At 43.7% G+C, this 21,901-nt stretch overlaps 1 protein-coding gene across 17 annotated transcripts in view; it reads left to right on the top strand.

Moving 5' to 3' along the window:
• Window positions 1-21,901, top strand: part of PPP2R3A (protein phosphatase 2 regulatory subunit B''alpha) — a 207,609-nt gene that overhangs the window by 97,392 nt on the left and 88,316 nt on the right. For 12 of the 17 annotated variants that reach the window (XM_073576490.1, XM_073576481.1, XM_073576476.1 and 9 more), the window contains one exon: window positions 14,768-17,257. In XM_073576490.1, the coding sequence (XP_073432591.1) occupies window positions 15,296-17,257 (1,962 nt within the window). In that variant the 5' untranslated portion in view covers window positions 14,768-15,295. Of the gene's footprint in view, window positions 1-6,746; window positions 7,048-12,217; window positions 12,319-14,767; window positions 17,258-21,901 lie in introns of those variants that run through there. The other 5 variants (XM_073576479.1, XM_073576480.1, XM_073576488.1 and 2 more) reach the window with 2 other exon arrangements.

Consider the following 21,901-nt stretch of genomic DNA (forward strand, 5'->3'; position numbering starts at 1 on the left):
TAGAAAGACATTAACCAGAGTTTCCAAGTGGTCAAGGTCATTGATCATGCAGCGAGGTCCTCTGTTAATAGGAAAGGCAGCGAGGTATGAACTGGAAAGCACAGTGGGACCACGGAGGAGAGAAAAAGGGGCCTCAGCAGGACATCTGTTATCGGGCACCGGCAATAGTGTTGTGAGGGGTTATCTCCTTTGCCTTGTCGAGGCATTTAGCATGGCTTTATTTATAGTGACCGGTGTCCTTGACATGGTCCTGGCTGGCGTACCAATGAAGGAGAAAGTAACTCCCTATGTACAGAACTTTGCAGACAGTTCGGCAAGAATGTAAAAAGTACTACAACTTTAGGATGCTTTCAAAAGTTGAGATGATTTTTATCAATTAATAAAATTCAGAGTGAGTGAACAAAAGCGAAATCTAACTCTGATGACTATTTGGTGGGATGGCGATTTCACTTGAAAACAACATCAAAGTGTCCATTCTAGGAACTTGCAGGCTTGGAAAGATCTCTGCAGGGAGGTTGTCTCCTACATCTTGGAGAACTAACCCCAGATCTTCTGTGTATGTAGGCATGCGCAACTCCTTCTGTTTCTCCATGTAATCCCAGGCAGACTCGATGTTGCGGTCCAGGTCTGTGGTGGTATCATCACTGCCAGGACACATTGCTCTCCTTTACACTGATGACGATTCTTGATGAGATTGGCTGTATGTTTGGGGTCGTTGTCCTGCTGCATAATAAATTATGGAGCCAATCAGATGGCATTACCTTCTTATTAATACCTGATTGTATTACAAGATGGGTGAGTATTAAGGCCCCTTTACATTTAGCGATGCACCAGCGATCCCGACCATGATATGACCCGGTCAGGATCGCAGGTGCATCGCTAAATGATCGCTAGTGAGCTGTCACACAGGCAGATCTCACAGCGACGTAGCGATGCAGCAGTGGTCATTACTTACATTTCAAACGCGGCGATCCTGAGGTCCTCCCGCCCGCATCCACGCGTCGCTCGTCATCGCCAGCAGGAAGCACCCGACGAGAAATGGAGTTGCACGATCTCACGCGATCAGCGACAGACAGCGGGGAGCCGGTCGGAGGTAGGTATCACACACAGCGATATCGCTAGCAATATCGCTGCTGCGTCACAAAATCGGTGATGCTTTAGCGATATTGCTAGCGATATCGCTATGTGTAAAGCCCCCTTTAGTGCTGAGCGAACGTGCTAGGATAAGGCGTTATCTGAGCATACTCAAGTGCTAACCAAGTGTTTTCGGTGTGCTCGAAAACTATGTTCCTGTCCTCGCTGCTGCATGTCTTGCCGCTGTTAGCCAATCCCTGTATGTGTTGCGGCTGTTAAACAGCTGCGAAAAATGCAGACGCGAGAACTCGAACATATTGTTCGAGCACGCCGAAGACACTCTTTTAGCACTCGAGCACGTTCGCTCATCACTAGTAAGTATCGATCTGTACTTCTCAACATTGAGGACGCCATTAATCCTGACCAAATCCCCAACTCCTTTTGCTAGACACTCATTATTGTACCGTTCTCTAGCCCCTTGGGAGCAAACTCCCTTTAATACAGACAAATGTTTCACATTTTGACTCCTCGGTCCAAAGCCACTGCTGCCATTTTTCTGCTCCCCAGTTCCTATGTTTAAGTGCATAGTTAAGTCCCTTGGCCTTGTTTTATTGTAGAAGGTATGGTTTTCGGGCACATTTCTTCCATGAGCACAATTCTGGCCAGAAGTCATCTTAATAGTTGATCGATGTAGCTTGTTCCCACTGGTCGCTACCATTTCTGAGCTGATGGCACTGCTGAACATCTTCCAATTTAGAAGAAAAGTAATCATGATGAGTCTTTCATCTGTTGCACTAAAGTTTCTTGGCCGATCTTCTGAGTCTACAGTCCTCAGTGTTTCTCTTTTGTTTGGGTCATCAATGCTGAGAAGATTCTTTGTGCATCCTACAATACCAGCAGGGAGGAATCTGGTTGTCTCCAAATTAATTCTGCAGCAGGACAACGATCCCAAACATCCAACCAAGGTCATTGAGAACTATATTCAGTGTAACGAACAAGGATACCTGGAAGTGAAGATATGGCCCCATCGGAGCCATGATCTCAACATCAAGTCTCTCTGGGTTTGCATGAAGAAATAGAAAGATTTCCACAAGACTACATTAACAGAAGATCTGGGGTCAGTTCTCCAAGTGACAAGAATTACCGTAATTCAACCATGACAAGTTGGACAGGGCAGTGATGGGCAAGCGGAGGGGTAGGTTTGGCATTCAGAGTCTAGGAAACTGGTGCGACAACCATTGCTGGAATGTTCTCATAAAGTCATTTTAGGAAGAGACCGAAGAGTAACATTAACTATTTCATTAAAAAAAATGGTTTATACATGTACTTATATTTCAATGAGCGGAAAAACTGTTTTTTACCATTTGGACCATTGCACCAGGTCATCCGAAATTAAAGGAGCTGTCCATCTTTGCATCAAAAATGGAAAATTGAGGCAACTTTACAAATAGTTTCTTTGAAAAAAAATAGTAGGGAACAACCACCTCTTATTTTTGAAATGTACTGAAAATTTAAATAAAAAACCCATGCATACTAGGTACTGTTGCCCCTGCCAGCCTGCTCTCCAGTACAGTAGTCACGTGCTGTACAAAACAGAGGACATGGCAAAAAGGCCATCTCATTTAGCAAGACAACTGAGTGCAGGACCCCCGACATGCAGGAGGGGACTGCAGTGCAGGACCCCCCACATGCAGGAGGGGACTGCAGTGCAGGACCCCCCACATGCAGGAGGGGACTGCAGTGCTCGGCCCCAACTATAGCAGATAAACTCAGATTTTATAGAATCAATTTCCATGCATCCAGTAGATGAATACCAGGCCTCGGAGATGGCCTCCCACTGATTCAGGTAGACCCTAAGGATGTGATTCAACGTTTGCATTTTTGTTATGCCACGTCTCCTTATTGGCCTGAAGTATTTTGTTGCTTTTTTTTTTTTTTTTTTTACTCTAAATTCTTCAAATTGGGACGTGTGTGCTGGAGTACAATTGTGCAGATATTTGCACAAAAAATGTGACTTTTGGAAAAAATAAAAAATTACAAGTTAGGCTTATATAGATGAGCAAAATGTCACGTATGGATAAGCAGAGGCATGTCCACATTGCTGAGCAAGTAAAAATACAAATCCATGTAAAGTTTATCTTTAAAAAAAAAAAAAAAATTAAGTGCAAATTAAAGAATGGGGCACAAACACGAGTCCCCATTGGAACAATTTTCACTACAAACAATGTCGCAGAGATCATGATAGTTTGGGGCCTAGTTTTCTGAAAACCGCTCTAGACACCAGTAAGTGATACCATGCTGGAGGTGTCCGGGTCTTTACTGTCGCCACTTTTCGCCACAAGGCCCGTGGTAATGGATTATTTATCGCTGCTGTGAAAGCCATAACTTCCTGCAGGATGAGTTTTCTTACTGACACTGGTTTGCAGAATATTAAAGGGTGTGGTGTAGTAACCACTGTCTCCGCTAGGGGGCGCTGTGTGGAGGTCCCAGGAGAAGGAATGAATGGCAGAGTGTTGAGTGGCCGTTATGTATCTCAAAGTGGATGGGTGACTTATCTATGTGTGATCAGCAAGGACGTTGCTGAGGTGCTGCGTTAATATGTGAGGGAGAAGTCTCCAGGTAACTAGAGAGTTGGGGGGGGCCTGGTTACTTACAAACCCACCCAGGGGGTGTGTTTAAAGCACGGTTGCGAAGAGTGTGAAAATGCCTGAAGGACCTGTGATTAGGTCAGTCATGTGACCCAGTGGGCGTGGCCATGAACGATATAATGTGGCCGGGGTGAGTCACAAGGGGTGAATGCAGGAACCTGGTTGGTCCAGAGCGGAAGGTCCCGTGAGGAGAGTTGTCTCCTGGCTAACAGCCTGTGGCGTGTCTGTGTGTAATGGCTGCCAGCGTCAGAGAGTCCCAGAGGAGAGAGTGGATGTCTGCAGCGGGGAGCAACAGCCATGAGAGAACCCTGACCTGGGTGAGATAATGATGAGGCTGAAGAGCCTGTGTATGCTGGACCTTGCTAACAGAGGGAAACTCTGTAATGGACGCTATGCTGGTGAAATGAACTGTCTGTTATGGGTCACGGTTTATGCTGCATAATAAACTGCATGGACTGCTAGGTTTGGATGGAAAACCTGTGCCGGATGCGATTTGTTCGCTGCCTAGCGAGAATCCCCTAACTAAATGACAGCGCTACCTCACAAGGGTTATTTCCACAATTTCACATTATTTTTCACAAAGCATAGTAAGTGCATACTTATTGTTAAAGGGGTTGTCCAGGCTTAGGACAAAAGTCTATGATCACTCTGTGACTGCTAAATTGCGCCAGCTCACCATGTGTACGCCATCACGATTACTGAGTGCAAGCGTGCGGTCACCTGGCCATATATATGCAAATTGTATACTTGCGATCAAGTGTTTATCTGACCTCGGTTGTAGTGTATTGAGAGAAGCTGAACACGACTAGTTGGCATGTGACTGTAAGCATGCAAATCGATCGCATACATGTTTTCTTGTGACTGCCCACTCACACTGGGGGATCGTGACAGCGTGCACACCACACAGTCACCACTCTGCTGTCACACAGAGACTGTACTCCTTTCACCCAAGCCTAGACAGTCCCTTTATTATACTGATTAATCCTGACAGAAAGGTCTGTCTTGTACTTGCAAAAAAATGAATGGACTGTCTTATTTTTTTAACTCCATTTCTCAGAAGCGCCCTGCTCCTCCTCAGTGCTGCAGTCGGGCAACCAGGCTCCAATTCATACTGCCTGTGATTTGGGCAGCATGAATCAGATGACTGGTTCCCTTTTTAAGAGTGAAGATTTTTCGTCGAGATGTGGGTTCTTCTATCAGTGGCATTATACTTCACATTCATTGTATCTATTAGGTAGAGAAAGAGATGAGATACTTTTCATTTGGGGCAGATTTCAGGCTATTGCGTTTCCATTAACCATGATGGTCGCTGCTATCTGTATCTGTTCAGCTGCTCATTGGTCTCACTTTATTCCTTTTTTCCTTGCTCTTTGATCCTCGTCAGACTTGGTCCACTTAGTCACTGGCGCCCCCTTGTGCTCTAGATATTTCCTAGTCCAGTTTGGACCCAAATACCCTGTGATTTGATTGTCAGAATTTTCCACTGTCGTCCGAGGAATCCTCCCTAGAATTCCATTCAGACATAGCAGAATTTTCCAATGTAGCTGAGATTGCCACATATCTAATTATTTGGTGGTCTGCCCCGGGGCTGGGCTCTCATTGAGGCACATTTTTTGAAGCAATTATCTGAAAACGTGGTTAAACTCCAGTGTTTATGCAGCAATTTGCTGAAACGTGCCTCATTATGGCAGAAGTGTGAACACTGACTTACTATAGCTCAGTACATTTATCTGCAGTCCTGTGAAAAACTGCACTGTGATGAAAATCGCTAAATGACCTGCTCTACTCTGCTGCAGAAATGAGACCAATACTACATCTGTATGTCTATCTCCGGGAAATCTGTGTGACCACCCAATTACTGGGATTTTTTTTTGTCTGCCATAAGTCATAAGTGTGGGACTTCCGCTCCTTTTCACACTACATTTTTTCTCCCACATTTAGTGGTCCTATTAGGGCTTATGTCCGTAGGATTGGATGTATGTGCCGATGGGGCCGTTGACTATAATGATGCAGACGGAGTCACCATACTGTCGTGCATCATTTTCGCCTATTAGGGGGAGATGTAGTAGACTGCGCCTTGCTGCCTACCTCCAGTAAGGGTACATGCCTGAAAATGATGCCCGACAGAGCGCAAGGTGACTGCATCTGCATCATTCTTGTCATTGTCCCCATTGGTGCAAAATGGGATTCGGATGCAAGCCTCAACGGGACCACTGAAAGTGGGGAAAAACGCAGTGTGAAAAGGGCCAACATCTCTGGATCAATATGGCGGATTTTTTAAAAAAAAACAACCAAACTTGGTGGAACATCAGGGAAAAAAAATAGGAAAATCTGCCCACTTTTCACCAATTGACAGGTCCTCTATAAGAAGCTCTGAAGTCACCTTTCCCAGAAACCACTATAAAGACTCCATACAGTTTGTCATTTTCAGGACTGGTGGGGTCCCAGTGGTCGGACCCTCAGCGATCACAAAGTTATCAATCCTGTGGATAAGGTAGAACTTGCTTTTTTAGGAATAACCCTTTAAGCTTTCCCAGTCGCCTGATCACCACACTCCGGTCTGGTTTGTCCACTACAGCCTTTTGGCTGATAAGTTTTAGGAATCTAGAAAAGCTGGGTGGCCATGTGTGTGAGGAGGAGGCACATTGGTGCAACTGCTGGTCGTGAGAAGAGGATGTTCAGATTACTATTCAGGGAAACGCTGGACGTTTTGGTTTTGCTTTGGAGCCTGTTGGGTTGTAAGCATTGCCCCCATTTACGTTCCCTCGGCTGTGGACCCCTGCAGCCTATATTTAGTGTTGGACACGGTGTCCGGCTGGATGTGAGCACCCTGTATACAGCTGTGAGTACAGTACAGCCCGTCTGTCCTGTTGGATCGCCCCCATCTGTACTGCCATGTCCACCCTCCTCCTTTCATCCCTCACATTCACATGTTTTTTCTTCTCCGCCCTCCCTCCCCGCAGCTACAGCTGCTCTGTTTTGTGTTTAAAAAAAGATTTGAAAGTGCTTAGTCCTGTTTGTGGAAGCATTAAATGTGGAGAAGTGTCATCTCAGAGTTGATCTGCCCCTGGTGGTAAAAAGGCTGCTCGTGAGCGAAATCCTCCCCTGAGCCACCCAGCAGCGAAGCTACCTCCTCTCCACAGTGAGGACTCTGCTGTTTGGTGCACTCCTCTCTATCTATGGTCTTGTCATCAGATGTGATCTGCCGCACGGATCCGCAGCAGCTCCCTGCTAACCCTTTCCTTTTATGCGTAGCTGGCCTCGTACGTGTTTACTGTCGCCGCCGCCGTCCCCAGAGCTCGCTGAGCGAACGTCGCACCCTCCGGTAAGCTCATCTCCATCGCAATAGTGCTGTTATTAGGGGCTGTGATGTCTGGGAACACTTCGGGGATTTGGCAGAGGAAATCTAAAGCTGAATCTTATGTTCTAGGAATGGAGCAGATCTGAGTTTGTCATTCATCTCTTTGGGACTGTATTTAGAAAGGGGTAAGCACAGCCCCATGTAAACGGCAGATCGTACAATGGGGAGTTATGTCAAATGACAAACCCAACTCTGCTACATCTGTGTGTTGTACTTCTCCAAACAACATATTCAGGTGTATGTGCCCTGCCTAGTGACTGTAGTGAATGATGGGGAGACACGGACGCCTATATACTGCGGGAATGATGGAAGGGCAACTATACTTTTATGCCACATGATGGAGACCTGTCAAAAGTTGTGGATCCCGGTCATGTGACCGAAATGATAGCTAAAGGGAAATGATTGATCGCTGTATGTTTTGGTTTTTTATTTCGGATTTGTGGGGCCTGAAAAACACAAGGAGCTGGCCTTTAAAGGAGATAAGAACCAGTGTGAGTTCTGGTCCAAAAAGTGACAGATCTGGAGATATTGATCAAACTAGTGATCACTGGGGTAGACATTTTTGGACTTTGTGAATTTTTTTTTTTTAATACTTTGAAATGTTTGATAACTGTGAACAACAGAATGTATGTAACTCTAGAGAACATGGAGATGACCTATAGTCTGGTTTGAGGTTTTGTTGGATTTTAGGACATTCTCTTGTGAATAATTGGAACGTTATGGGAAGTTACAGAAGGCGTCACATCCTTATAACCATTCGAAATTATCATAGCAATTAAAAAGCTTTGTAGATGCTTTACGGGTATTATTGATATGTTTTCACACATTTCACCAACCTTTATTGGTGTCTTGATTATATTTATATATATATATATATATATATATATATATATATATATATATATATATATATTTACTCTATTCAATTCATCTGGCATCGAAGCCATAGTCAGGGATGGCTTTGTTTCTGAAAAAGAGAAAACAGCCATGTTTTGCTAATATTGGACGTAGGTTGAGCTCAATGGGCTCAAGTCTACCTTCAGCCTTTATAACTATGGCCCGCTTTAATGATGCCATGGTGGGCACACATACTTTAGGATGACTTACTTGCTTTTCCAGGAGCCCTCATTCCCTGTACTGATCGCTTGTTCATCCAGATCCTCCCAGTTCAGGAATGTAATCGCAAGTCTTCAGTGATGACTGACACATGCAGTACAGTCTGAGAGAGGGAACTTACAAATCCATGAAGGCTTTTAAGGACTTGTGGAAAGTTGGCAACTAAAAGCAGCCATGGTTTTCTCTGAATATATTATTTAAAGGGTTATTCCCATCATCATAGATGTGTGTTGTTGGACAGTTCTTTTAAAGACGGGCACTTTTGCATTTTACAGTTTATTAAAATTAGTCGCTGTTATTGCGATAGTAACACTTTTTTGTTTTTAGCTCATTGCCTAGGAGACCGACCGCCGCTGCTCTCTAGCTTGGAAACACTGCAATGAAGATGGCCCGGATTAATAGATAACGGTGCGTCTCCATGCTACATAGCAGTGCTTACAAGCTCAAGGCAAAAGAGTTGGTAAGCGCTGTGCATGTTCGACCACCGCCGCTAGACTGCAGTGGTGGTCGGTCACCTAGACAATGAGGTATAGTCAAAAGAAAAGTGTTAAAATGGCCACACAAAAAAATTATGCTAAATTGCAAAAGTTTTTTTTTTTTTTTTTACAAACACTACCCAACAAATAACCCTTTACGGGATCTTGTCATCAGAGTTATTATTCTCACAACTTGCATCTTAAAAGAATTCACATAAGAATGCAATTTTCAGCAACTAGCTTTAAAGTTGTCCATTCCATATAATTTCCGTGTAGTACATCCGTGGGCCATGATTCCGGACCTTATTTCTGTGTGCACCGATCCTAATTCACCAGTTTATCCAGGCGTATGTGCTGAGTGAAGACCAAAATCGTAATAATGGATACAGGCGCCAATCGATTCTTCATTAAGGTTTATATTTATTAGATGCTTCTTTACATTTGCTCCTTTTATAACCATCTTAGATAATTTTTCACAAATTCCCATGAAAGCTCTTACTGCCCATCCCCAAAAACATACTATAGACTTAAATTACACCGGAATCTATAAGTGCAGGGACGGCGGTGTTTCCACTCATGGTAAACCCGACGACTGCTACAGAATATAGCACTTTACACACAAACCTCTGCTGCAAAGAGGTCACATTTTGTCAACAGGCGAAAAAATGGAGAGTTCCACTGATTGTCCAGTCCAGAAATCTAAAGACAGCTCCATGTTCATACTTTGCACCAGACCAGGCTGTGTTTGTCAATAATGAAGATCCATGAGCAAAGCCTGATCCACAAAAGACCCAAGAAGAAGCCGAGAAGCGAAACTCCCGAGTGTCCTGCAAACTGTTGCAATTTTCAAGGACTGTAAGTGGAGTAAAAATCCCCAAGGTCGTTTTTCCCATGACTCTTCAGTATTAGAGGATATGTCCCCGTTTTTTTTTTTAATGTCGCACAGCAGTGGCACTCGTAGGGATAGAAGCACTTTGAGTTATATCCAGTATTCATTTTCTTCAATAATTAACTCTTTATTTGATCATATTTAAAACAAACATAGTCAAACCAGCATTAAAAAATATGTAAAAAATTGACAGCAAAAGCACATTGTTTAGGCAACACGCTTCTGACCTTTGCGGTCTTTATGGAAGAGTCAGACTGGCGTATAACTCGGGCCTGGATCGCAGCGCAATGCTCGGACTGGCTGTCTGCTCTTCCAACCCAAGCGTGACAGCAGGTATTTCTATGCAGCCGCACACTCGGGTCGGGAGAGCCGGCGGCCAGTCTGAGTATTGCGTTGCGATCCACATACGAGTTATGCGGCCATCTGACTCTTCCCTTGGTTTTTAGCTGTGAGGTTTTCAAAACCTTGTACGTGGGTGGAAAAAAAAAAACTCTCAAAAGCGAAAGAGACTTTCCTTTGAAATGAATAGAAAGAGTATTTAATGCGTATTTGAAGTAGTTTTCGACGTGAACTTTAGAGTAAATTATCCTCAGAATCCTTATCAAATGTGTGAACATTTCATTGTAGGCTTCCACAAAATGTCTTTATTTACGTTGCAGCTGTACTTTGATGCACAGCAATATGTTCGCCCTGAACGAGGATGGTTCTTAAGGTTTAATGTTATGGGTGCAGGTCTAGGAACGTGGATTCCACCATGTTTCCTGGAGTGTATGCTGATCCTTCTCAGCTTGTATTGATATGTCTCTTGTATCTTTCTGTAGCTTGGTTTTTACATTCTTTATTTGTCCTTGCTGATTTCTTTCCTACCAGTTCTGATGTATTCTTACTGTGTGATGGTCATTGGAGTGGACAGTTCCAGTTTTGGGTCAGCAATGTGCCCATCAGGGGTTGTTCTTTTCCTTTCCTTTCCCCACGGAGTGTGAATGGTAGTGCTGTTATATGGAAATCCCCGCCGGCTGTGTGGTGGTACCCTGCACCATCACTCACCTGGCCTCCCGGTAATATGGAATGAGTTTTAGGGCTGATTATTTTTGGAACGCTTTGTGGATACATAAATGACGGTCTTTTTTTGGACGACCTCCTTGATGACGGCTGTAGTCCTGCTGTCCAGCAGATGACAAAGCTGGTTTTGCAGCTGTCTGGTCATAGTTGTAGATTTCTCACTGACATTTTGACCTCAGATATTTTGGTCTCTGCAGCTTTGTCAGCTGCTGTCTAATTAGCCTTTTTCTTACCCCTTCTTGTCCACGTTCCTGCCTCTGCGGCGATTTGTCAAGTTCATTGGAGAATGAGCATTTGTGATGGATGTGACTTGCCCGGGGGATTGATCCTGACTTGTAGTGACGCTGTCAGCTGCGCTCGTATTTGTGTCAGTCACGGCATCTCCAGTACAAAGTGGATGAAATACTCTTATTATGGCGTCTTAAAGAACTGATGTGTAGTGACTATAGGAAACCTTCTATTAAACATGCTCACCATCATTAAGTCAAATGGACGTGGCTCAGCGAACGTGGCTTAGCCTTAATACTAATGTCTACTGAACTTGAGAGAGCATTTTTTTTTTTCCTCTGACAGCAAAAGGATCCATGGATTTATTCATGGATTTAAATCCCAGATCTGAGTGCGAGATCCGTGAGGCTCACGGCAGGTCCTATCCGGATTCATATCTTGCGGATCAGACTCTGCCACACAAGTCAGTGGGGATCTATGAAAGATTCTATGGAGAGGGGAGTATTAGTAGCTCTGCCTCTAGCCCCTACCTCTTCCTCCTCTTCCCTCCTGCATAGAATCTTATCGGCACCATCTGCCGTCTCCCATCTCACTAATGTAATAATCCGTCTTCACTGAATATAGACTTTAACTTTGAATTGAGAATTTAGAAAATGAAAGATCAGCCCTGGAGGAGAAAATTTTTTTAGCTGATCAGATATATTAGTTTTTTATTTTAACATGTACTATACATTTATGAAATAAAAATTAAAAATGACAGTCAGATTGCTTCCTAGACTGGAATCTGGACCTATAGTCCTGTAATATATTGGCTATGATTGTTTATTGTTTTTTCGTCAGCTCTCTTACATAAAACTTCAAAACGTTGTAAAATTTTTGTTAAAAAATGTTGGCGCTTTTGGTGTTTTACGCAAGTGCTGGCAAGCTTTGCCAAAATGGGCAGATCATAGATGTGTCCTGGACCACTTTAGTGGCTTAAATTTTAGTCAGAAATGAATTCCAGTCACTGACTGGAGTAACATGTCTGCCATGGCGCACACAAGCTATAAGGTGCATCTAATACATTAAGTGCACCTCCTAATGAATTAGACATTGAGCAATAGCGTGCATAACGCCAGTCTTAATGAAACGGGCCCCATGTGTGTGCATATATGACCCCACTTGTCCTTGATCACCCATCCTTGATTCACATTTTATTAGATTTTCATCCAATTTCCAGAAGAAACTAGTGCATGCTGCCATTTTTTTTAAAATGTAGAACAGTCAAAAAAAAAAAAAAAAAAAAAAAAAATTGCTCATCAGCACTGCCCCATTGAATAAGATTAGTCTGATTGTGATCCGTTTTTTCTTTTTTCATGGATAGCACTCAGAACGAAAATACGGCCACGTGACCGAGCCTTAAGAGCAAAAGTGGCAGCATGTGGTGTGAGAAGATGGAAAGTACAGAGAGATTCTGACATACAGGTGATTGCTGACTTGTCACCTCTGGCCACAAATCTTCTTTTAGATAAGTGCTGGAACCATTGAGAGCGATCCTGCATCCTGGCATGACGCACTACAAGAGCGCGACTCGCGCCATGTGTGCAAACTATTGGCAATGGGTACACTTCAGTTGCCACATCTTTTGCACACGGGGTCTCTGACGTTCGGCACTAATCCTTGACGTGCTTTGAAGAAAAACTAGACTTGAAGACCATAGAACTATTGCCAGAAAATGGGGCTTTGACTTGAATACAAAGCCTGTCCTATAAATATCACGGTTTGCAAGCTGCAGAAAATCAAGTCGGCCACTTTTACGTTGTTAAGCAAACAGGATTTTCAGATGTTTATCTTATAATTTGTTGCAAGTGACAAAAAAAAATGTCCTCGGCCAGTGACCGCCGAAATGATTGCAAAATAAATATAAATACAAGTAATAGTATTTATCTTCAGAGTCCGTGTGAAGTGGCAGCTTGCGCCTGGCAGCTCTTTCAGCTGTCGGTGCACTGGAGCCTGTGAGCTCTCAGCTCGGCAAGAAATGATTTAAAACCCCGGAGTGGACTGCTGATCCGGGTAAATCACAGATCTGAGGCGGACAGCTGGCCACATGTCCATACCGGGTGGATCACACACGTGCAAGCTGTCATTCAGAAGTAGCGGCAGGCCAGAGCTAGAGTGGTGGCCAAAACGAAAGGGGCTTGTAAAATCCATTATTGGAAGTGGGTGCATTTTCCTTCTTGAATGAGGTCGTTGCCCACAGCTGCTGAACTGCAGGTTCAAAATGGGTATCCATTTAGGTCTCCAAAAAGTAGATCTTATATTTTCCAATCATTTTATGCAATGGTTTTTATATCGCACAATGGAAGAAAATTTCTTGTTCCCTCTCGTGTGAAATGGACACAAAATTTAGCTCAAAGTGTATTTAGGCAAAAGACTTTGTGCCATTTTTGGTCAACCAGTGCTTTGCAAAGGGGACATGACCAACCGCTACCCAAGAAATAGCTTACCATACTACAATATGGCGTATGTTTTATCACATCTGGGGTAGTACATAGCTGGTGTCGATTTCGTTTTCTGTCCAAAGTATGTGACAAATTTATTGAGGCATCCACTTCTTAAGAAATTTGGTACACTTTACTCAAGTAAATGGTTTAAGAATAACATATGAGATCATCTTGATTAATTACCCTACATCCAATGTGGCATATTTATCAGTCCTGTCTAATTCTTAGACTGTGCAAACTTAAATGTAGTTCATCACCCCCAAAATGCATTTAAAATGGGCTATAGTAGACTTAGCCCCTATAACAACCATACTAGCACTGTGCCTGGTACCGTGCCTGAGAAAATAGCTTTTAATTTGTATGCAAGTGAGCAGGCTTAGGTGCACCCTCGGCGTGACCAAGGGTTTGGTGCACCCTTGGCGTGGCGTAATGGGGATCTTCCTGCACTTCCGATTCACAGTTCTTGCTTAACAGAGCGAGGACTATCTGAATGCTGCCGGCGTGTCCGCATGCGCACTGGCTGTGTCTGACCGTGCGCGTTCTCCTCCCTCTCTCCTTTCGTCTTGCGTCGGTTGTATTAATTCAGCTAGTCGTGTCAGAAGAAAGGAGACTGGGAGGGAAACGCTTGCGGCCACTGTGTTAACATGTGGCAGGACACACCCAGGGAAGATCTCCATTTATGTAAATGAGGAGGCGTAACTGTGCCCCAGACTCTTGGCCACGCCAAGGGTGCCCCAGACTCTTGGCCACGACAAGGGTGCCCCGAAGCCTCCTGAGTTTCATATAAATTTAATTTTTCAGGTACTGTAACAGTATATGGTACAGTGCTGGTATGGTTTTTATATGACCCTAAAATACTACAGACAATTTAAAATTCATTTTTGGGTAATCGACTCTCCCCCTTCTATGTGCATTAGACTAATGTCCGCTGAACCTGCCATTATAGACTGGTTTGACAGTCTACGTATGGGCGCCTCGCGAATGTCCCCCAATATATGTCAGGGAACAGAAAGATCTAGCAAATCTGATTTTTGCCTGCCAATCCTTTTTGTTCTCCAAGACTAAGCTGCCGCCAGAGGAGTCTGGCAGCAGATCTCCCCTAGAGATGTCCGGATCACATGGCAGTGCGAGCGCTCCTGTGATTGGGATCCTCGGGGGAGATGGCTCTTGGCCAAATGATCATCCAAAACATTGTATGGCAAATGGTTATTTAAGCTTTACCTGGGGAGGTTAAGACTAGATAGTCTTTAAAGTGCATCACCTTTATCATGTTCTTGGTGCAAGTTATGAAAAATAGTTTAACTTTATAAATCATATACCCACATGTTGTTTTTTTTTTTGTTTTTTTTTGTTATACTCATGTATTGGTATGAATTAATGTATTACTAATTCTCTGCCTGTCTTTTTTTTTTTTTTTTTTTTTTTCATAGGTTGTCCTCTCATTGAACAGTGTGTCTGAAGTTTCTGAAGGAAACCCTTGGTGTGGAGAGCAATGGAAAAGTATATTATTATTTTTTTTTTTTTTTTTTTTTTTTTTTTTTTTTTTTTTTAAGTAAAGGGATATAAAAAAAAAATTTACTCCTTTTGTATGGCCATGTTCTTGCAAACTGCTGCCTATATTTTTGCAAGAAGCCTCACGTTACATGGAAAGACCATTAGGAGATGCAGTTTTGAACAAGCTGGAGACAAGATACAGAGATCTAGAAACTATTACTTCTCACATCCCCAGGAAAGTTGACTGGAACGTGAAGTCCCTTTTTGGATCACTCTGTGAATGGTGATGGGAGACTGTATTTATTCTCGGCATGTGTGAATTTGAATGGTTTTGTTTTTTTTAACTTTTGACAGTGAAGTCAAGATTTTTGTGTGGATACGTTTTACATTATAACTAAAGCATATGATGGTGCAAATACCTGAATTTCTTCATTTTTAATCTAATTTATGTATTTATTTTCCTGATGGCTGCACCTTACAAGGTAATTGTAAGCAAAATCACATATTACAATAGTGTGGTACTGGACAATAAGTTTCAGAATGTAGTACATTATTGTCTCGGAAGTTGCCAGGCTCATAGACTGGGGGTCCAGTGCCTGGTTGCTCATCACACTGTGTGTTCAGACCTTCTGAAAGGTCCGGAGATGACCCCTGATCATGGCAACAAAATAATAGTGGGGGAAAGTGTGGTTTCCGCTGAAGATTACCCTCATGTGAACCATAAGGGTAAAAAGACTGCCACCATTCAGAACACTAGCAGTTTGAAAGACATAACGGGTGAAGCTATAAATCTCGCAAGTGGAAAAACAAAAGAGTTCTCTTTTGAAAAGCTCAAGAATGCCTCAAACCAGCATGTCAATCTCAGAAAAGGCCGAAAAGTCCGTCCTGAATCTTTTGGCCGGAAGTCAGCAGACTATGACTTTATATATGGCCAATTCAATAACAATGAAAATTGTCCGCCTTTGGGTTTGCTACAGTCTCAGGCATCAGAAGAAAAAACAATAATGCCCCATGGCACCTCGCTAGAACAGAATATTAATTTGGCCTCGCTGTATCTGCAAGGACTTTCAGAGGAGAACCTGATAAACCAGATTTTGAAGAAGCATAAACTTGACAGCTCCGGATCTGGGGAGGATATAAAGATGTGTTTGGATATTCTACTGAAATGTTCTGAAGACCTGAAGAAATGTACTAATATAATAAAGCAGTGTATAAAAAATAGATCGGTTGGTGGAAGCGGCGGTGGTATGGGAGATGGTAAGGGTTCTGATCATTTTCCAAATCCTGAGATCATTTACATGAATGTCATGGCAAGACTATCTTCTTATCTGAAAAAGCTTCCTTTTGAACTGGAGCAGGGCTCCCATGGACGAACTGAGCCTAATGACTTGGCTGAACTTGTTAAAAGCCTCCACAGTCTGCAGCAACATCCATTTTCACCAATATATGGTCATGAACAGCCCCCAAAGTATGAAGATGTTGTGCAAACTCCCCCTTCTTTGAAAGCCATTTCATCAACCACCAATGAAAATCATGAGTCTACGTCACAACCCGCCACTGTTGGTGAAACTAGTACCATAAAGTCCGTTCCAGACGTAGCTCCTCCATTACCTGCAAAGACATGGCAAAGAAATAAACAGAACCAATCTATTGCGCTAAAAAATCATTCTATAACTTCTCAGCAAACAAATCCTCCATCACAGATTCACAATAGGGAGAAGTTGCCAAGGAACGCGACAGAAAAGCTCTTTATTGAAGAGGATTCAGATTCACAAATGGCGCCTCACCAAAAGAAGTCACCAACTACACGTGCACCGCTGACGTCTGAAAGCAAATGCTGGTCAACGGAGAAATTGCGTCGTGATCCATCCACTCGTCCTCATGTACCTAAAGAGACTCCTTCGACTAGTTCTCCAGATCATCCCAACACTGCCAATGCCCGATCTCCCGCAGCTCCCAATAATGTGAATGCAGCAGTGCCAATGAGAATGGGCAGGAGCAGTGACCATGAGGAAATAGACAAACTGCTCTTAGACTTGGAACGTTTCTCTCAAAAAATTGAAAGCACTTTAAAAAACCCACCAATATCTTCACCAGCACCTTCCAAACAATCAACTGGACTGCCCGGTCTCAAGGAAGACGTCAGAGCACAACCTGCTCCATCTGTACTCGCAAATGAATCTAACATTAGCCCCACAGAAGATGACGACCTTCTACTACGCATATTGGGCAGCATTGAGGACTTTGCTCAAGAGCTTGTGGACTGGAGATCCGGTAAAGGAACCCTGTCCAAGCAGAAGGAAGTTATGCAGATCCTCCAAGAAACTTTGGTTCCTCAGAGTCCCCTCATGTCACCAAGTTATCAAAGCCAAGTCAAGGATGCAAGCTCTACTTTATCTATCCAGCAGACACCTGAAGTGATCAAGGTAAGAACATTTTATATGTATAACAGTTGAGTTGTTGCAAGAAAAGCTGCATAAAACAAACATGAGACACAATAAGTATGTGAAATAACAAAAAAGCATAACTCCTCTTTCAGTAGAGAGAAGCGCCAAATCTAAATGTAGCACATGAGTCAGAGATAGAGGTTAGACATGAGAGCGAGGGAAAAGGGGAGAGGAATCGACAAGATAAATTTTTAGGATCTCCGTCATGCTTCTTCACGCCCTCCTCTACTGATGAGCTGCGGCTACACTTCTTCCTCGTAACTCAACCACTAAACTGAGTCCTCCTCATCTCTGGTATTTCATGGGTCAAAGCTGGGTGACGTCTTCGTCAGCATTGTGTATTAACCCCCTTGGTATTTGTCTGGTCCACTATACAAAAATACCCCCCCAACCCTACGTTATCATATACCTTCATCCTAGTAGACTGTAAGCTCCAGTGTCCGCAGCCTCTCTACTTTCATCCCATTGATTGCCGGAGGTTTGGGCCACACATTTCCAACCATCATAAGTCTCTCTTTATCGTCTCTTGTAAATCTCTTCTTTAGAGAAGACTTCTTCTCCGTGTCACAATGAAGTAAAGCTAGCACATTTCCATGTACTGAGTAGCGTTAAGGCCCTTGCAAAGCCTGGTTTATGAGTCTGGCTCCATTGCATCTCCAGGGAGCTCGTAGATGAGGCTTTTCTCAGCTTTCCTTCAGCTTGAGCTCTTTAACATGTGTGCTCAAAAATGTTGCTCAGGTCATTCGAGTGTTTCTGATATACTGTTCCGTCTTTATTAACACGTTGTTACTTATCTCCTTCATAAACCTCCAAAACCACAGACATTTTATCCCAACCCAATACCTTGTCCTTGTTTGCCTTGTGTGCTTACAAGGTTCTTGGGCTGTAGCTGTATGACTTGTGACGCTGCTCACCTATTCTGTGAACGAGGAGAAATCATTAGTATGTAACTCGGAGCAAGGGCTACCTGGTGGCTATAGATGAATAATGCACAGCTGGGTGTCGGCCTAAGAGTGAATATTAAAGGGACGTTCTCTTTAAGTGAAGGTTTAGGCTATGCCATCGGAATTATGATTGAGTTGAGGGGTCCGATCACTGGTACCCACCGTGGTTGCAGAAGCGATCCAGGCATCTGGGTTCCTGCGGCAGCTTGTTCGGTAAGCGCTATAGCTCACCGAATAAGGAGGGAGCCGAAGATATTCGCTCATCTCTACGATAACCAGTGCTGAGGTCTCCTCAATAGAGAATGAATGAAGTAGGGTTTAGATGTCTGACCATTGCTACTTTTCAGAGACCTGTTTTTAGGATTGATGGGGTTCCAGCAGTCAGACCCCCTCACTGATCATCATGAAAATATCAGTCAGGCCTCTCTAGGGGCTGTATGACCAAAGCTAACCTCCTTAATGTGAAGCTAAAATTACCTGCTTACTCCCGGTCTAAGTTTTTAGACCCCTATAAACTGCTGATTTTGACAGAAGTGGCTACCATTGCTTGCTTAGTACCACTACAAAAGTAATGTAAAATTTCATGGACCGCACATGTCCGCGAGAGGTGCTGCGCCCAACTTCAGATAATAGAGGGGGCTGCCATGTAACGTGGGAACCTTCCCTGTGATGGTCCTGTGCCCGATGAGGTCCTACTAGGACAACCCGTCTTGCCTGCCAGCATATGGTCAGGCCACCAAGTGACACTTTTTTTGTGAAAGTTTTTACCCTATAATTTAATAAGGAGTAACAAGAACTTTCAAATCCTGAAAAATAAATTGTAAAAAAAAAAGTCTCCTATGCAGGCAGACCAAGAGGGCAGCGGATGTCCATAAACCTGAAGGGTGAAGGAACTGAATTTTCTGATTATGGTGATGCATAATCTTGGGAAGGTCGTGCTATATTAAAATACATGATTTGTTCTCATTGCGTGCTAAAGCCGGATTCAGAACATGTATTAACATTAAAGACATTTACAGTATTTGCATCAATCGGGGAGAAATTGCCGTCGGGCTCCGTCCAGACATGTAATATTATTCATATTTTTTTTTTTTTTTTTTTTTTTTATCCTTCTTCAACAATAAAAATCAGCAATTTTTCTCCAGCTTAATAATCTGTTTTTGTTACCCCACCTGAGAGTATCATGATATAGGGTAGAGACTGATTCCAATGATTTGTCTCTTAGGCTGGTTTCACATTAGCGTTTGGAGGCGCAGCGGACACTCGCCGTGAAGCTCCACCTGCATGCGTCCTTTTGATGGTGCGGCAATCGCACCAAAATGCAATACGTTGCATTTGGCGCAGGTAGCCGCACCGTCAAAAGGACGCACGCGGCGGCAAAAGCATACCTGCGCACGGCCTGCGTACCCAATGCTAAAGATGGGGTACGCATGCAGTGGCATGCGCCCATAGGCGGAGCTGACCGGAGGAGGTGCGGCAGGGGGCAGAGCTTCACGGCGAGCATCCGCTGCGCCTCCAAATGCTAATATGAAACCAGCCTTACTGAGCTTCATGCTGTAGTGTTGATAAAATCACTGTTTTCTCTGCTGCAAATCTAGCACTTTTCTGACTGCTGAGCTCTGTGTAACCCCACCCACACCCCTGATTGGCAGCTTTCTGGCCGCTTTCAGCCTATGCAAAGTGTACACAATCAGTGGTGGGGGTGGAGTTATACAGAGCTCGTGAATACAGAGGACTATAAGGCAGCAGGTTTACTAGTCCTTTAGAGAAAATGTTCTGTTAATTAAAGTGATTATGAAAACTACAGCAAGTAGCCCAACAAGTGACACATCACTGGAATCAGGGTCTTTGTCCCTACATTATGCTGCTGTCAGATTAGGGACAATTGCAAATCCTGGTGATAGATCCCCTTTAAAAGGGTTTTTTTAGCATAATCCCTTTATCAAATGTGAAAGCTGGCCCATCGATCAGCTGTTTGCTACAGTTCTCCATTCAAAACCCCAGCTACTGTTGCTGGGGGAAGCTCCAGGGCAGATAGCTTTTCGAGAGGACCCATTTATGTCTAAACCCAATAGGCTAAGTCCATCAGAGCACATGTTTTGCAGTGACTGATTGGTCTCATAGTTGTTGGTTGTGAGCAGGACCCAATATAATGTTCATATTCTCTTAGATCACTTAGACCTCATGAGACGGGTGTTAGCAACTGTGGAAATCCATGTCAGAATTGCTGTGTAATCCTGATACATGAGCTATATCCCTAACTATGAATTTTAGTATCTCAAGTTTATTCAGGCTCTGCCCTGGCATCCTGACTGACATCTACAGGTTGTACTGAGCGTCAGAGGTCGGCAGCAGGGAAGAGGGACTCTGAGGCTCTGTAAATCGGGCTAGATGGGAAAAGGATTGAGATGAAACTTTGAAAATGAATTTCACTGTAACTACTTCAGCCTCATCAGGTCTAAGAAGTCTATTTAATAATGAATGTAGCATGTATTGTGAATTCCTTTTTTCTAATTCATTTCCAGCAAAAGGAGCGCATCAAAAACTACACTAAAGCCTAGTAGTAATAGTGACAAATCTGTTATTCCGACTGGAATAACTCCTTGTAGTTTTGCACATAGTACAGTCAATGTCTATAAAGTATATTTTTTTGAAGAGGGAGAAATCAAGATCAACCTTTTTAACCTGTTTGTTGAAGTGATGAATTAATCTCCTTGTACAGAAGCCGTTCGTCATGATCCGGAGACGGAGTTTCTGCGCGGTGCGACTGATTACTGCCAGAAAACCTGCGCGCAAAGGCTCTAATTATGGCTTGGCATTTTTTCCTGCTTTTCCTTTTGGGAATATGTTGACATAATAAGGGAAAAGACCTAAATTATAAATTTCAGTACAAATTTGGGCAAAGCATGCCTGTGCTGCTAGAAAAGTACATGTTAATGAGTCATTTGGACGTAGTCTGCATATTTTACAGCTTTCTTGGAAAGAAAAATTTGGAAAGAGCCGGTCATGTATTTTTACTACCGTCCAAATCATATGATGTGCAGGTGGTGCGTCAGTGACTTGTATTGCCGTGACTGTCTGTGCGGGATTATGGCTTGTTTGGGCAGGAATTCACTTTCCCGTTGTATCGTGTGTACACCTATGTTATAGTTATGTCACGGTGATAATGATGCTTATGTAACGATGACGGTGTACAGCATTGTAATTATTTCAGAAGGGTAATTTACTGTATGAAGTGTCCCCAATGACAGGACTGAAGCTGCTGGGGGTCTGCTCATAGATGGAACCCTCGGCAAATGGAATACTTACCATCTTCTCTGAATTGAGTGAATCTGTCCAAAAAATATTTTTGGAGATACGCTCAAGTCTTCTGCATTTTATGGGACAGATGGATCGGCTGGGCCGGGTGAGGGCGATCGGCTGGGCCGGGTGAGGGCGATCGGCTGGGCCGGGTGAGGGCGATCGGCTGGGCCGGGTGAGGGCGATCGGCTGGGCCGGGTGAGGGCGATCGGCTGGGCCGGGTGAGGGCGATCGGCTGGGCCGGGTGAGGGCGATCGGCTGGGCCGGGTGAGGGCGATCGGCTAATCTTTAGAGAAGGGGGCTGTGGTCTTCGGACAAGGTAGACTGTAAGGCCGCGGTCACACCAGTGTAGACGCTCTCCTCCAAGAGAATCGGATTG

The sequence above is a fragment of the Dendrobates tinctorius genome, unplaced genomic scaffold (genome assembly GCF_039654945.1).
Source record: "Dendrobates tinctorius isolate UK_male_01 unplaced genomic scaffold, ASM3965494v1 ptg000049l, whole genome shotgun sequence".
Taxonomy (NCBI): Eukaryota; Metazoa; Chordata; class Amphibia; order Anura; family Dendrobatidae; genus Dendrobates; species Dendrobates tinctorius.